The sequence below is a fragment of the Athene noctua genome, chromosome 1 (genome assembly GCF_965140245.1).
Source record: "Athene noctua chromosome 1, bAthNoc1.hap1.1, whole genome shotgun sequence".
In the NCBI taxonomy this organism is placed as follows: domain Eukaryota; kingdom Metazoa; phylum Chordata; class Aves; order Strigiformes; family Strigidae; genus Athene; species Athene noctua.
The window spans coordinates 1328501-1344455 of NC_134037.1; the positions used below are offsets into that span (position 1 = coordinate 1328501).

Below are 15955 nucleotides of genomic sequence, written 5' to 3' on the forward strand. Positions count from 1 at the left end.
ACCTGCCTATCAGCCCATCCCCATGGCCTCAGTCCCTCATCTGTCCATCTGTCCATCCAGGAGCTGGGCTCCTTGCAGCTCCCTGGGAGAACAGGCAGCTTTTTTCTCTGCATTTTTCACCCAAGGACCAGAAAGACCAAGCAGCCAAGTCACCTGTTGTCACACAACAAAGCGTGGCACTGTCACCGAAACCCCGAGCGAGGGGCTGGTCACACAGTTTTAGCATCTGTTGAGTTGGCTCGTGTTGCTCCCGCAGCCGTGTGCATGTGGGAGATCCTGAGCCACGGCAAGCAGCCCTTCTTCTGGCTGGAGAACAAGGACGTGATCGGGGTGCTGGAGAGGGGCGACCGCCTGCCCAAGCCCGACCTCTGCCCACCCATCCTCTACACCCTCATGACACGCTGCTGGGACTATGACCCCAGCGAAAGGCCCAAGTTCAAGGACTTGGTTTGCAGCTTGAGGTGAACAGGGAGATGGGGGGCTGATGATGGGCTGGGGGGTCCGTGGTTTGATGGGGGGGGGAGGGGGGAAAATGGGTGAGGGAGAAAAATGAACCCATGAAAGATTTTGGGTCTGGAGTTTTCTGGCCAAGACTGAACTCAAAGGACCATTTGAGACCTTTTGAGCCCACCTACCCAGTGAGGGGGGGGGGGGGTGGTACCTGGGCTGACATGGAAATGCTTTGCTCCCCGGGAAGGGGGGCTTGTAGGGGAGTCCTGACCCCACTTCTCACTGGGTCCAGCCATGGTGATGCTGGTGTGGCTGGTCATGACCCAGTTGTGTCCTCTCAGTCCTTTCCTTCTGCTCTTCCCATCCCTCCTTGCTCCCTCGTGTTTTCCATGGCCCATCCAGCCCAAGCATCCCTGGGCATGGGAGACGCGTCCCTGCCAGAGGGGCTGTGCCAACGCTCCCCCCTGGGGCTGTCACCCTCCTGCAGCGACATTTACCTGATGGAGAAGGACCTGGCCAAGGAGCAGGAGAGGAACAACCGCCACCGGCCTCCCAAAATCATGGAGCCACCAGCCTTCCAGGAGCCACCTCCGAAGGTGAGAGGGCAGAGCCTGTGCGGGCGGGTTCATCCCCCTGCCTCGACCCGCCGATGGGTGCTGCAGAAGCAGAACCTCCCTGGGCTCGCACCCACCCTGCGTTCCTCCCTCCTCCGCTCCCCACAGCCCAGCAGACCCAGGTACAAGCCGCCACCCCAGAGCAACCTCCTGGCTCCCAAGCTGCAGTTCCAGGTAAGGTTGCACAGCCGAAGCATCCCACAGGGACCTGAGCAAGGGGGTCAACGACAGAAAACCCCTCCTGGAGCTCGAGCCCTCGGGGGCTCATAGTTTTGGGGGCCCCAGAGTGCCCCACACCATCACCAAATGCCCCCCTGCCACCTTGCCAGGGGCTCAGCCCTGCCCTGCCCTACCTGCCCCGTGTTTTGTCCACCCATCGGAGCTGGAAGAGAGGTTTTTGCCCCAGAGAAGGGGAGCTTGCACATTCTGCACCAGCCGGTTTGCACACGCGGCTGGGAGGAGAGGAGGTTTTCTGCTCTCTGGCATTACCTGGGCTGAGTTTGGCTGCCCTGCGGGAGCACAGATAACCCCCTCTGCAAAGGACCAGTGCTGAAACCCTCAAGACCAACTATTTTGGGTGCTCTTTCGGGGCTGGGCAGGGGTCCAGGCAGCAGCACAGGAGGTCTCAAACCATGCTCAGCATGAGGAAGAGACGAGCAGGGTGGAAGGTCCCGATCCTGTTGCACGGACAGGCAGAGGCTGCTCCTGATGCCGAAAGATGCTTTGCCCTGTGTTGTCTGCTCTGTCCATCTGTCCGCACTAACCCCCCCCGGCCTTGTTTTGTGCCTGCGCCACCCTGCTGCCCGCCCCCCCGCCCCCCGCAGGTGCCCGAGGGTCTGTGTGCCAGCTCACCTACGCTCACCAGCCCCATCGAGTACCAGTCTCCAGCCAACTCCCTGCACACCCCGCCGCTCAACCGCCACAACGTCTTCAAGCGCCACAGCATGAGGGTAAGAGAGGGATTCCCCCACCCTGTGGCATCCAGAGGACATCCTGGTCCCAGGTGGCCTCATCCAGGGCACGCCGGGGACCTGCCAGGACCGTGCTGTGCTCTGTGCTGCCTCCTCCGCTGCTTCGAGCTCAATGTTGCTCCCAATCTGCCACCCTATGGGTGCTGTTGGGGGGCTGGAGGGATTGAGCCCGTGAAGGGCTCCAGGGTGTCTCCAGCCCTCCACCATACACACTTGCGCACACATCCCAGTGAAGGCATGTTGGAGGATGAGCAACTGGCAAAAAACGGGCAGGGAATGGGTGGGCTGCTGCTCCTCGGGGTTTGTGTCAGCTCCTCATGCTTGGTGGTGTCACCTGAAATGCCAGCGGTGGTTTTCAGCCTGAGCTTGGTTACTCTAGCCCCAGAATCAGAGCCGGGTGTTGGGGTGCACCCTCTGATGCTCTGCCCGCTGTGCTGGGACAGCCGCGGTGCCGATGAGCTGCTGCTCAGGGCGGCCCATGCATGCTGCCCCTGGAAAGTGCCGGGAGGCGGCGGTGGGAGATGTGGGACCAGCCGGTGGTTTCCTCTCGCTGCTGGAAACTCAAGTGCTCCCCAAATTCAGTTTGGGGGTTCATGGCTGTTGGGGTCTGGCACATGGCTTGCATGCTGATGGGCTCTGGCTCCTGGGTCGCCCCCGTCACCACTGGCTCTGCACACCAGGAGGAAGATTTCCTCCGTCCCAGCAGCAGGGAGGAGGCGCAGAAGCTCTGGGAGATGGAGAGGCTCAAGATGAGGCAGGTCCTGGACAAGCAGCAGAAGCAGATGATGGAGGACTACCAGTGGCTGCGACAGGAGGAAAAGTCCCTGGTGAGTGGCCTTGAACTCACCCGGGGGCTTCCAGCTCTTGCACCCTCATGAAGGTGGTGGAAGAGGCACTGCAAACCTTGAGGTTGCTCTTCATGGCTGGAAAAGACATTTTTCCTTGGAGGAACGGTTCCTCCAGCAGCCAAACCTCTTGCATCCCTTTATTTTACGCATCCATAAAAACCTCATGGAGCTGCTTCATTTCAAAAATGAACATTTTGAAACTTGGGCAATTTTTAAATAACCTGCAATCGCGTCTTAATGAGCTAAAAATACTTTTGAAATAAGGACTGGAGATCCTACTCCTAACGCGTGACTAACACATCAGTGTGCGGCGAGACAGGCTTGGAAGGAGACTGAAAATCTTTTATTCAGTCAAATCAATGCAGCCACTAAAGCAAAGCCCAGCTCCCCTCACCCCCGGGGCTGTTGGATGCAAACAGCTGCTTGAATTATGCTGCTTTTTTTTTTTTTTTGGAGCAGCAGTTTGAGGTGCCCCAGGAGCCGGTGGGGAGCAGATAGAGGTGATGGATGGGTTGGAGATGGGACCAGCGATGGGTGTGAAGCCCTTTCCCCTCCCACATTCCCAGACCCTGCAGAGATGGTTTCATGAGTCTCCCAGAAATCAGGAAAATCCCTTTTTTCCTCTCTTTGTCCTTTTTTCCGCAACCTTCACAAAGCTTTTTCCCCTTTGCAGGACCCGATGGTGTTTATGAACAACAATGCTCCTCCGGTGAGTAGTGCCAGGTCGGGGTGTATTTGGGGTGCAGGGGGTCCTTCTTTTGGGAGCCTCCAGAGATCCTCATTTACTTTGGCATGGATGGGTGATAAATATTTATATATATATGCCCCTCACATTGGGAAAATTAATCTGAAAATCTTAATGGGATGAAATCCTGGTGGTGCAGATCTCCCCATCAGAAGCCCTGGGAGGGGATGATGATGTCTTCTCCCTCTTTGCTTGCCTCCAGGCAGGACTTTGTGCCTCTCATTTGCTGTTTCTTCCCCCTGCAGCTGCTCCCGGAGAAGGAGACGGATTACAGTGAGTGCCTACAGCTGCACAGCGTTGGGGGGCTGCCTGTGGCCCCCACCAAGGAGCACCTACTTTGGGGCTGCAACTGGGGAACCCTGCACTGAGCTGCGAGGAGCCTCAGGGCTGTACCCCTCCCAGCTCTGGGATCCTCCATGAAAGAAATCCCAGATCATGGGGAGCAGCTTTACCTGCCCTGGGGGGGCTCTGCCTGTCCCAGGCATGGGGGGTCTGACTCTGGGGGGAGGTGGCACGGCTGGGGTGGGTCAGGGTGTCCAACCCCAGTGGGACTCACTGCTGCGGGGTGGTGTGGGATGTGGCACGGGTCCCAGGGGTCTTGCAGCACACCCACGTGTCTGTGGGAGCAGCTGGAGTGACTCTCCTTCCTTTCCCTTACTGACGGCGTAGCGGAGTTCACGGGCCCCCCCCAGAAGCCTCCAAGACTTGGGGCACAGGTAAGACCTCCCTGAATCAGGCCACCACAGTCCTGTTCCTCCTCCTCCATCTCCTCAGTCTCATTCCTCCTCCTCCATCATCCTTCCACATCTCCAGGATGGGATTTTTCTGACTCCCCCAGGCCCCAAAGGGGTCAAAGAGACCCAGCAGCATCAGGGGCAACTGTGAGAGGTGGATGGCTCTGGCCAGGGCTCCCCTTAGGTGTTGCTCTTTCCCTCTGTGACCCCTCTGTTCATTGTGTCCCCATTCCCTGGCAGTCCATCCACCCGTCCCCCACCGCCAACCTGGATCGCACAGATGACACGGTGTACAGCAATGTCATGGACCTGGTGCGGGCTGTGCTGCAGCTGAAGAACGAGATCAGCCTCCTGCCCCCGGAGGGGTACATCCTCGTGGTGAAGGTAGGGAGGGGACAGCACTGGGCCTTCTACAAAGAACAGGGGAGGGAAAGTCTGCTGAGTGGCTCCCACCAAGCATTCTTCTTGGGAAGGTCTTGCACATATAGGAGGGAACATTTCCAACATATTCTTCTCCTCCATTTTGTTCTTGGGTCAACAATGGGAGAGTTTCCATCATGTCCTGCTCCTCTATTGGGTCTTTGGGTCAACAGTGAGGGTTTCCAATATGTACTCCTCCTCCATTGGTTCCTCGGGTCAATGATGGGAGAGTGTCCCACCACGGCCCTCTCCTGAATGGGATCCTCGACTCAGCGACAGAGACCATCCCCATGCACCACTTCCCTGTGTCTGTACCTGGATCCAGCCTAACCCTGCTGCCCCCTTCCCACAGAACGTGGGCCTGTCCCTGCGGAAGCTGATCGGCAGCGTCGACGAGATCCTGCCCGTCCTGCCTGCTGCCTCCCGCACCGAGGTAGGACCGGGAAGGGGTGTGACGCGGGGCCATGTGCTCATGGCACCGCTGTCTGTAACCCCCATGTGTCATGGTCAGATCGAGGGGACCCAGAAGCTGCTCAACAAGGACTTGGCTGACCTCATCAACAAGATGCGCCTGGCGCAGCAGAACGCCGTCACCTCGCTGAGCGAGGAGTGCAAGCGGCAGATGCTGACGGCCTCCCACACCCTGGCCGTGGATGCCAAGAACCTCCTGGATGCCGTGGACCAAGCCAAGGTCCAGGCCAACCTGGTGAAACTGTGCTTGGAGTGAGGGCTGGGGTGGAGAGAGGGGAAGGAAAAGGGGTGGGGAAGAAGAGGAGGAGAGGGACCGCCACACTTCAGGTGGCGGAGGTGGGAGGAGAGCGTTGCAGAGGAGCTGGCTTTTGTGTGTCTCCCGTCGCCTCGCTGTCCTGCCCTCCCTGTCCCCCCTCCTCCTGCAGCCACTCGTGTCTTAGCATCGTCTCGTCGGTCTTCTGAAGAAGGGAGGCATCTGGTGACTCATCCCTGAGAAGGTTTGGGGGGCCCCTGGCCATCCCCGAGGGTGGCTAAGATCCCTCTGGCTCAGCGCCTCCCCGGCTGCCAGCAGGTCTGTGTGTCCATCCCTTGGTCCCTCTGAGGATGGCCGGCCGCGGGCAGCATGTCACGACGGGGACGTGGACCCCGCTCCTCACCGCCGGGAGCTGGGGGGCACGGTGCCTGGGGGAGCTGGTATCCCGAGGGGCCTTGTGGGGGGTCCCCAGGGGCCATCGGAGCAGTGGCCAGAGGGACTGTTTGCGTTTCCTTGTACATTGTATAGAAAAGATTATTTAATGATGGGAAACGGGTCCGCGTGCCGTGGGAGAGCCAGTTCCAGCGCCCGTGGCCGGAGGGTACCTGGCATCCCCAGAGCACGGGGAGGGATGGGACCCCGTGGACCCCATTCTTCAGTGACACAAACCAGGAGAACAGTGCCTCTTGCAGCTGAGTTTTCTCCGACCCGCTCTGTGTAAGCGACGACGGCCAACCAAGTCTCTGTTCGGTTTGTGCTTTGAGTTGGAAACCGCACAGTTCGGGCTTTTCCCCAGCATCTTCCCACAGCGCTGTTCATTCTGGCTGAGATAAACCATGCACAAAGTCCTGCTGTGCCCGTGCTTGCCTGTCACCCCCATACTCTAGGGACAAGTCCCCCGGTCCCCAGCACCTCTTTTAGAAAGAGTCAAGACTGTGCTGCTCAGACCTTGGAGCCGTCTTGCCGGTGCGGGGAAATGCCTTCCCCCGGGGAGCTGTCGGGGTGAACCTGGCTCTGCTGCATCCACATACCCATCCCCGCTGGAGCCCCATTTCCCTCCCGTGGGGCCCACAATCCATACGAGGGTCCTGGACTCCCCCTGCTCCCACCCCAAGGCTTGCTAGAGTATCCACAGGCTTTTCCTTTTCAAAAACCATCAGGAAATCACGGGCAATCTGTGGAGGGGACAAGTGGTTTATGTGGGATAATGCAGCCATAAAGATGGGCTCTCCCAAAAAGAAGGATGCTTGGGGGTCTAGTGCCACGCTGGGGAGTGGAACACCCCAAAATTTACACCCTGGTGGCCTCATCAGGCAGGCAGGGCACTCGCTCCCTCACACATCCCGTTTCTCAGCTTGCCTGAGCCAGCCTGGAAGCACCGGAGGCCACATGAACGGCTGCAGCACCCTCAGGGACGTGCACGTCCCTTCGTGGCACCATTTATTCCAGCCCGTTTCGCTTCTGAAAGCACAAAATATTTTCTGAAACCTCTCAGACTGCATCCAGCGCTGCAATGCCTGGGTTGGTGTCCTGGAGGAGAAAACATTGCTGGACAATCCTGGTGTCTCTGCGGGCATGGAAGAAGAGAGTAGCTGCTCTTTAGGATATATGGAAGCTAGAAATTAAAAGCTGGATTGCAGCAGTTTTAAGAGCCAGGCGATTTGGGATCTGCTGTGGGACAGAGAGGAGGATTTGCTCGGGATGGACCTCGGCAGTGCAGGTTCCCCCCGTGCCAGCTGAGTCCACCAGCCTCGGCACGGGGCAGTACCCTGGGCTCCGTGGGCACGGTCTGGCCAGGGCTGGGTGGGTGATCCCGCTCTGCAGGGTGGCTTTTCCCCTTCCAAGCCACCCACATTTCTGGGTCAGCTGCTCCCCTCTCCCTGCCGCCCCAAGCTCTGGGGTGGGGTGCTGTGGAAGCGACCATTCGTGCCAGCAGGTTGCAGAGCTTTGGCTGGGCTTTGCAGAGCAGAGACCCCCTCACCGTGCAGCCAAGCAGGGACCTCCATCCCATGACTGCACCCCTTCTGCGTGGACCATCCGAAGTGTTATTGCTTGCCCCATCGGGTAGGACTTGCAGCAGATACCTTTCTTAGATGCCTCCAGCCTGTGCTTGGGCAACAGAGAAGCTGTACTGTGCCTTCCTTGATGGTTGCAACCACCCTGGGCAGGGCAGGGCACCCTCCTCACCATGCCCAGGTCCCCCCTTGGCACAGCCCTTGCTTCACAACCTTATATTTCCCATCCAGGGGTCCTCCATGGTTGTAACCGTGTCCTCCCAGGGAAAGACAAGGGTCTGGCTGGATGTGGGCATCACTGTGCCTGTTCCTTGGGGAGGAGGGAGCGTCCATCACCTGCTGTCCCCACCACAGCCTGGCCCAGTCCCTAGATCATCCCTGCCAGGTAGGGTGGGAGGAAGAGCCCCACAGTGCCCAGCAAGCAGACGATGATGAACATCCAGAGGAAGATGCGGTCGATCACCATGGCCACGTATTTCCAGTCTTCCTTCACCTGTCGAGTGGAGAGGGGCTGTGAGCATGGGCAGGGGATGCAGCCCCCCGTTTGTGAGGATGCCTTGCGGTGAGGAGACCCCCCGGGGCTTCCTCTGCATCCACTGTTTGCCCCAGGGTGAGGAGATACCCTGTGTCTTGGGAAATCCCTGGAGCAGCAGGGACGGGGGATGGACCTCTCCAGGGAGGCTGCTTGGAGCAGAGCTAATCCCGCCCAGGGTTTTCTGAACCTAGTTGGGTAAAGTAGGGGTGCAGCCCCTGAGCTGGGTCCCCGCAGGCAGGCTGGGCCACCTCTGCTCTCTGAGGGCAGGACAGCATGGGCAGGAGAGGGACCTCCAACATCCCCATGGCCAGGAGGGACAGGAGCTGGAGGCGCCCCCAGCTGACCCTGTGGACTGGGCATCTCCCTGGTCATTGAGCTTTGCGTCCAGCGAAGCCACCACTGGGGGTGCCAGCACTGACCCCTCCCAATGGGGGTACAAGTGGCAGGAAGCAGCACCCAGGGTGGGGAACCCACCCTCACCCTCCAGCCCTCGGGGGCATCTACTCACCGAGAAGTCGGCATCCTCGGCTCGCAGGTGATCTGCGATGTACTGCACCCCTTCCAAGGCCTTCAGGATGCTGGGGGAGAGCATCAGCCCCCGGTTCGAGCCCACCCCCTCCTCTTCCTCCCCTTTGGGGGGCACCCGGGGGGCTGAGCCCGTCGGTGCCTTCCCAGCTTGGCGCCCGCAGGCATAGCGGCACTGGGTGCCCTGGCCGTGGGATCCCGGCTGAGACACGCGGCTGGGGTATGTCTTCTCCTCCTCTTCCTGCTCCTCTTCTTCCTCCTCCTCCTCCCACTTGTCATCCACATCGGTCTCCAGCCAGCACCGGGAGGTGCTGAGCCTCGTCCCCGGGAGGTTATACTGCCCCGCGGTCCCCTCGGGGGGAGGCAGCACCGGGGGTCGCTTCATAAAGAGCCAGCGAGGGATGAAGTTGAGGAAGAAGCTACGCACCCAGCAAGGCATGGTGTGGGTGCTGGGGGAGCGGTGGTGGACGTTGAGGACGAACACGGTGATGATGATGGAGAGTGTGACGAAAATCATAGTGAAGAGGAGGTACTCGCCAATGAGAGGGATGACCAGCGAGGTGGACGGGATGATTTCCGTGATGAGCAGCAGGAAGACGGTGAGGGACAGCAGGACAGAGATGCAGAGGGTGATCTTCTCCCCACAGTCGGAGGGCAGGTAGAAGACCAGCACGGTCAGGCAGGAGATAAGCAGGCAGGGTATGATGAGATTGATGGTGTAGAACAGCGGGAGGCGACGGATGATGAAGCAGAAGGTGATGTCGGGGTAGATCTCGGTGCAGCAGTCATACTTCTTGGAGTTATAGGTGCCAATGGCATTTATGATGGCCCACTCGCCACTCTCCCAGTAATCCTTGAGGTCCACATGATGCTCCATGTTCTCCAGGTCGATCTTGGCCTTGTCGTAGGTCCAGGAGCCAAACTTCATCTTACAGTTCTGCTGGTCGAAGGGGAAGAAGGTGACGTCAATGCTGCACGAGCTCTTGTAGATGGCGGGTGGCACCCACTTCACCTTCCCGTTGGAGAAGAGGTGGGCCTTCGTCATGTGGGTAACGGCAAATTCTCCATCAGCGCTGCAGGGGTGGAGAGATGTGAAGGTCACAGAATCACAGAATCATCTAGGTTGGAAAGGACCCTGGAGATCATCTAGTCCAATCGTTCACCCAGCACAGTTCCCCCCTACAGCAGATCCTTAAGCTCCAAATCGACCCTACTCTTGAACCCCTCCAGGGATGGGGACTCCACCACCTCCCTGGGCAGCCCATTTCAACGCCCAACAACCCCTTCTGGAAAGAAATGCTTCCTAATATCCAGTCTGAACTTTCCCTGGCGCAACTTGAGGCCATTCCCTCTTGTCCTTCACTTTCTACTGGGCTAAAGAGGCTCAAACCCAGCTCTCTGCCCCCTCCTGGCAGGGAGTTGCAGAGGGCCAGGAGGTCTCCCCTCAGCCTCCTCTGCTCCAAACTAAACACCCCCAGTTCCCCCAGCTGCTCCTCATAGGACCTGTGCTCCAGACCCTGCACCAGCTTTGTAGCCCTTCTCTGGACATGTTCGAGTAACTCTATGTCCTTTTTGTAGTGAGGGGCCCAAAACTGAACCCAGTAATCAAGGTGCTGCCTCAACAGTGCTGAGCCCAGGGCTCAGATCCCTTCCCTGGCCCTGCTGGCCACGCCAGTGCTGACACAAGCCAGGATGCCGTTGGCCTTCTTGGCCCCCTGGGCACTCTGCTGGCTCATATTCATCCGGCTGTCAATCAGTGCCTCAAGGTCAGAGGAGGATGAAGTGTTTCCCCCAAGAAATAGGGTCAGGAGCTCCAAGTCTGGGATGAGCCTTGATGTGAGGCTGTGGCCTCATTGTGCATCCCTGCACGGTGTTGGGTTCACCCTTCTGGGCATCACCCGGAGCACGGAGATGGATTGGAGCATGAGCACCGGACATGGGGAGATGGATGCACACTGATCTGCCTCCTTACCAGGGAGGTGGGATGAGGGGCAGGAGACCTGTGAGGGCCAGCAACACCAGGGAGCTACTGGGATGGGATGGGATGGGATGGAATGGGATGGGATGGGATGGAGGACCCAGCCCGCGGGATGCTCCATCTCGGCAGCGTCACTCACTTGTTGTAGAGCACGATGTCAGGGATCCAGATCATCTCAGAGGGCACCCGGATGGAGGTGACATTGTCAAAGTCCGCCGGGTCCCAGCGGAGCTTGTAGTCACTCCACTCCTGGAGGGAGACAGTGAGGGAAGGACATCAGGTGGCCCTGGGTCTGGTGGGACCAAGCTGCCCAGTGCCTCCTCCTCTGCCTCCTCCTCCTCTGGCAGCATCCCCCAGAGGAACAGCACCATGGAGATACCACCAAATGCCCCTGGGTCTCTCTGCCCCAAATGTTGTGCCCTCCTTGACACGCTCCTGCCCTTTCCCCAGAGAGGCAACGGGTTCCTACCTGCTTCAGCCAGACGTTCGTGGTCATCATCTGGTTCTTCTCATCCTGTGTTTGGGAAAGAGGGAGAGGTGAGAGGAGACGGAAAGGGGGCTTGTCCCATCACTGCATCGTCCCCCAAATCACTGCTTTCACTTTCTGCCCTCCACCTTGGGGGTTCAGCACCTGGAAGCAACCGGTACCAGTCCAAGTCCAAGGAGGAACTATATCTCCGTGAGATATCTGCTCACTAGATGGCAGCAAGAAGCAGCGTTTTGCAGCATACGGCTCCGCGCCGCTCGGATGGATGGACAAAAGTCCCATGGATGGGTGGGTGGAAGGATGGAGAGATGCTTGGGGGGATAGGTGGATGGACAGGCAGATGGGTGAAGAGATGGACAGGTAGACAGGTGGATGTGTGGACAGATGGGTGGGCGTGGGAGGAACGACAGAGGGATGAGCGGACAGACAACCCCAGAGGTGCCCCGTGCAGGCAGATGGTGGGTGAGGACATGGCAAGGGTGGAGACCTCCAGTTTTCCTTGATGCTCCCCCGCTGTCAGTGGGATGGAGAAGTGGGGTGCAGACCCCCCTGCCCGTTGGACATCTGGGGGAGGCAGGGTGGATGGTTTGTCACCCTCTGGAGATAGCCAAGGGGTTGCTGGTGCCCAAACTCAACCTTCCAACAGTGTCCCCAGGCCCTACTCTGGCAGACCAGTAGGGCCAACTGGTGAAAAGACAGACATGACACGGGACTGGGACCAGTGGGCTACGCACCACGTCGATCAGCTGCGCAATGGAGAGCCCGAACTTCACGATGACCACGTCTGTGGTGTTGGGCACTGGCCGCGACCAGCGGTTGTAGCCGGTGAAGAGGTGCTTGAAGAGACGCTCCTCGGCGTGGCTGCCAGGCTGATCCTGCAGGCAGGAGGCTGCAGAGACATGTGGGTGGGGTGGGGGAGAGCCCTTCCTCATCCCTGCACCTCACTGAAATGGGGTACCCGCTCTGGGCAAGCGCCCTCTCTGCTGCAGCAGGCAGGTATGGGAATTAACCCCCTCGAAGCCACCCCGTGCTCCTCCCGGGGAGCGGAGAGCAGTGCGAGGTGAACCTTGCAATGCTAGTTGAGATAATCCCACTCCTGGGTGGCTGGGACCCCTCCCAGTCCCATCTAGCTGCTTTTACTGGTGTTAACTGGTTCAACTTTGCAAGGTGGAGGCTGACCCAGACCTTGGGACCGCTGCAGCCTGCCTAGAGACCATCCCTCGGGCTGGAGGCAGGGCTGGGATGAGCACAACGCTCTTTGCTCTGCCTAGAAACCCCTGGCGTCGGTCTTGGGTGCCATCAGCTCCCTCCTCCTCGCTCACTGCAGAGCCCCATAAATTTCCACCAGCACGTGGAAATGTGTTGGGGGGTGGGCAAGCACAAACAAGATGCCCAGCTCATGGGAGGTCTGGAGTTGATGGGAAGTAGAAGCAAAATTCCGTTTTTTTTCTTTCCCTCCAACATTTCTCACTTGCAAAGAATGGATCTGGTGTCCCAGAGGTGCAGCCCCTGGGAGTGGATGACCCAGAGCAGACGTCCCCCACCCAAGCGTCTGGGTGGTGTCAAGCTGCTCTGCAAAGACACAAAACCTTGTCCTAGCACGGTGCGTGGCGGGGGGCACCACACGCGGCGACTGGGGATGCTGAGGGACCACGTGGGGGTAAACTGGGAGAGAACTGGTTTTCCATGTGCATGCCCTACAGCTTCCCCTCCTCTCTCCCCAGATTTAACCCCCCAGGACCCCAATGGGTGACACCCATGGGAAGGCAGGGCTCAAGAGAAGGAAGTTCAGATATTCCAGGGAAAGTCAGAGCGGTCCTTACCTGCCTGGAAGGTGACAAAGCACCACGCAACGAGGGGGGTGATGCCATGGGACAGCCACCCCATGCTCCCTGTGTTGGTGTCCCCCATGGACCCCCTCCCTGGAGCAGTTTGCAAAGCCCCTCCGGGAGGGACCAGGGGGAGCAATGAGCTGAGATGGTGGTGGGAGAGGAGACTTAGCAGGGAAAGCCACCACAGGGGACCTCCGAAGGGGTGTCCCGCGTGTCCCCACCGTTAGCGAGCGCTGGAGGAGCCATGGACGGAGCTGGATGGGGGCTGGGAGAGCCTCAGCAGGGACACAGCCGGGCCAGGGTGAGTTCGGGGTGCTCTGCCAAGTCACTCGCCCCGAATTTCATTCCTGGAAAGACAGCAGAGAGGGGCACAGTCACTGCGATGCCACCGCAGCGCAGGTCGGGGAGGTGACAGTCCCGCTACCATCCCCTCAAAGCCACTCCCACCCATGAGCACGGCTTGGAGCTAATCCGAGCTGCCACCATGGCAGAGCGAAGGGAAAAATGTCCCTAAAACGTCTGTCCCCAGGTCCACGACTGCTCCTCGGGCAGGCAGGGTGTGGATCCAGGCAGCGTCGGTCGCAGCTGGACACCCTGAGTTACCGCGATGAGGAGCCCAGGTCTGCCCCGGCGTGATTTAACAGCAGAGATGGAGCCTGGAGCTTCAACTTTTACTGGGATGACTAGAAAATAACTGGTTTTAACCATCCTTCTGCCCTCCCTGACTGGAAGCTGCTGGAGGGAGGGAGGGGGAAGCATCTCGGCTGCTCCAACAGGCGCCTGGGGCTGGTTTCTCCAGAGGGATCATCCTTTCACCATCCCTCCATGGATGCGTTTGGTTCCTCTCCCCAGCACAGCAAATCTCTGCAAGGGGGGAAATCACTTGCTCTGCAGAGGCCCCAAAATCTGCTCCTGCTTACAAGGTGACTCCTCCAACCCTGACCTGTACCCCCAGGAGCAGCTTCTCCTCTCCAGGAGGCAACTGCTTCCATCCCCAAAGAGAAGGAGATCCCTCAGTCCGACACTAATTTTGCTAAACAAGAAGTTCCTTTCGCTTAAATTCCTCCCTGACTGGGTAAAACCACGAACTCATCCTCCTCCTCTGTGCAGTTTTCAACTGATTAATACAAGGGTGGTGGAGAGGGTGGAAAACTGGAAGGAGAAACACCGGCCACTGCGCCGAGCTGGTGAGAAAACTATGGATGTGCCACTTTTAGCTGAGATATCTGAATATACCGGAGAGTACGGGGGGTGCGGCTCCCACTCTGGGTGAACACGAGTGGGGATTTCATGGGTTCCCTGAAGCTCTGATAGACGTTGGGGAGGGAAAGGGGGGTGCTTTGGGTGATGCAAAGCTGTGCCTGAAACCCGCTGTAAGGCGCAAAGGGGGTTTGGGGTGGGGGGGACATGGAAGAGGAGCCCACCCCGGTGCTCCCCGGGCAGCTTTGGCAGAGCCTGGCAGCGGGACAGGCAGCTCTACCCTCCTGCCTGGCCTCTACCACCAGCCCTGCCTCATCTCCCCGCATCCAAACCATTTCCCCGATGGATTTCTCGTCGCTCTGTGACACCAAGCGCTGGGTTTGAAGAGCTCTGACCCTGCAGCAGAGATTCCCCCGGGGGGAGGCACCTCTGTGCCTGAAAAATGTTGCTCCCTCCGGTACCTTCCAACCACTTTCCTGAAGGGATGCAGAAACCGGCCCCGTGGGGATGCTGAAGGCTGGACCCGAGGATGCCCGCGGCCGCGGCTAAGCCGGCAAAGCTCTCGGCATCCCAACAGGCATTCAGAGAGGCAGCGAGAGTAGATAACTTATTTATTAGATTTTAAAGGTGGACAGCAGGGGATTTTTGGCTGTTAGACAGGAACTTCATGCAGAGCTGGGAAACTTTCCCTCCTGCTGCCTCCCTGTCACTCCCTGACTGTCCTCTGCACTCTGCAAACAGCTTTAATCATGGATGAAACAGGGAAAACCAGCTTCTCTTCTTCCCACCCAAGCCTGGACACAAGGAACCCCCTTACCTGCTGCAGGGAGAGCAAGGAGGGGTCCCCGGACCCCCCGTTCCCTCCGCCGTGCCGGGGCTGGGATGTTGTGTCGCGGAGGGCTCCGGCAAGGACTGGGCTCGGGTGAAGGATGTCTCAGCTCTTACTCAAAGCGGTGACGACAGGGGCTGGGGGAGGAGGGACAGCCATGCCCAGGCAGGGAAGGAGGGGAGGCCTGGGGGACGAGGGGGAGGAAGGCTGGAGGGGCATCAGCACCCCTGTCCCTCCTCACCCCCACCCCGTGCATCCCCAAAGCTTCCGCGGGGTTGGGAAGGGCTGGATCTGCCGGGGTTTTCTCAGCCTCTTCCAAGGCACCGCTCAGCGGGAAAGGGATGTGCGTGAGGAGGAGGAGGGAGAGGGAAGGAGAGCAGGAGCCCAAGCGCTGCGGAGCAGCGGAGCGGGAGCGCAGAACGGGGAGATGCAGGGCACGTGGCTTGGGGTGTTGCAGGGGCATCACGGGGCACTGCAGGGCCTTGGACGGGGTGTTGCAGGGCAGCATTACCCTGGGCTTTGTGCGGGGCATTTCAGGGCATCGCGCGGGGCATCGCAGGGCATTGCGCGGGGCGCTGCGTAAGGAGCACGGCAGAGGTCCAAACTCTTGGACTGGTGGGGGGGAGCGGGGGGGGCTACTTGCCCCAGTCCCCACCAGCCCAGGGTTTACCCCACTTACCCCACAGCCCCAGGCTGGGGTTTTGGAGGCAGGGCAGCTCCAGGGAGCTCTGGGGAAAATGGGGGGGGGGGGGGGCAGAGTCTTGAGTTGACCCTGCACAGCACCTGCCTCAGCCCCCTCTTGCCCCCCTGTAACACACCGCAGAGGGGACGGCTGCAAAACTGGGAAAGCAAAGTCAGGGCATCAGCCCCCCACCCTGCAGACCCTGTTCCCCTCCTGCCCCGGGTGTTCCCGGCCTCCGGGGTGGGGACAGGGATGGGGACAGGGCTGTTGGGCAGGAGAAGGGCCCAGAGCTCCCCCCACCTCGCTTCGCGCCCTCCCAGTCCCCTCCCCAGAGCAGCCTCTCTCCTTCCTTCCTGTTAGGAAATT

The 15955-nt window shown here is 59.4% G+C and overlaps 2 protein-coding genes across 3 annotated transcripts in view; one reads left to right on the top strand and one right to left on the bottom strand.

Annotated features, from left to right (window-relative positions):
* Positions 1 to 6354, top strand: part of PTK2B (protein tyrosine kinase 2 beta) — a 30483-nt gene extending 24129 nt beyond the window's left edge. Inside the window, exons 21-31 of one of the 2 annotated variants that reach the window (XM_074895386.1) lie at positions 257 to 461; positions 938 to 1046; positions 1173 to 1238; positions 1889 to 2014; positions 2716 to 2862; positions 3557 to 3592; positions 3874 to 3901; positions 4289 to 4344; positions 4603 to 4746; positions 5135 to 5215; positions 5294 to 6354. In XM_074895386.1, the coding sequence (XP_074751487.1) occupies positions 257 to 461; positions 938 to 1046; positions 1173 to 1238; positions 1889 to 2014; positions 2716 to 2862; positions 3557 to 3592; positions 3874 to 3901; positions 4289 to 4344; positions 4603 to 4746; positions 5135 to 5215; positions 5294 to 5509 (1214 nt within the window). In that variant the 3' untranslated portion in view covers positions 5510 to 6354. The remainder of the gene's footprint in view (positions 1 to 256; positions 462 to 937; positions 1047 to 1172; positions 1239 to 1888; positions 2015 to 2715; positions 2863 to 3556; positions 3593 to 3873; positions 3902 to 4288; positions 4345 to 4602; positions 4747 to 5134; positions 5216 to 5293) is intronic. The other variant, XM_074895387.1, reaches the window with a different exon arrangement.
* Positions 6355 to 6518: 164 nt separating this feature from the next.
* Positions 6519 to 14974, bottom strand: CHRNA2 (cholinergic receptor nicotinic alpha 2 subunit). The gene is made up of 7 exons (XM_074895388.1): positions 14896 to 14974; positions 12870 to 13225; positions 11781 to 11935; positions 11029 to 11073; positions 10699 to 10808; positions 8565 to 9654; positions 6519 to 8014 (listed from the first exon to the last, which is right to left on the bottom strand). Exons 2-7 carry the CDS (start codon positions 12955 to 12957, stop codon positions 7889 to 7891), a joined length of 1614 nt encoding a protein of 537 aa, XP_074751489.1. The 5' UTR covers positions 12958 to 13225; positions 14896 to 14974; the 3' UTR covers positions 6519 to 7888.
* Between the last annotated feature and the right edge of the window lie 981 nt (positions 14975 to 15955).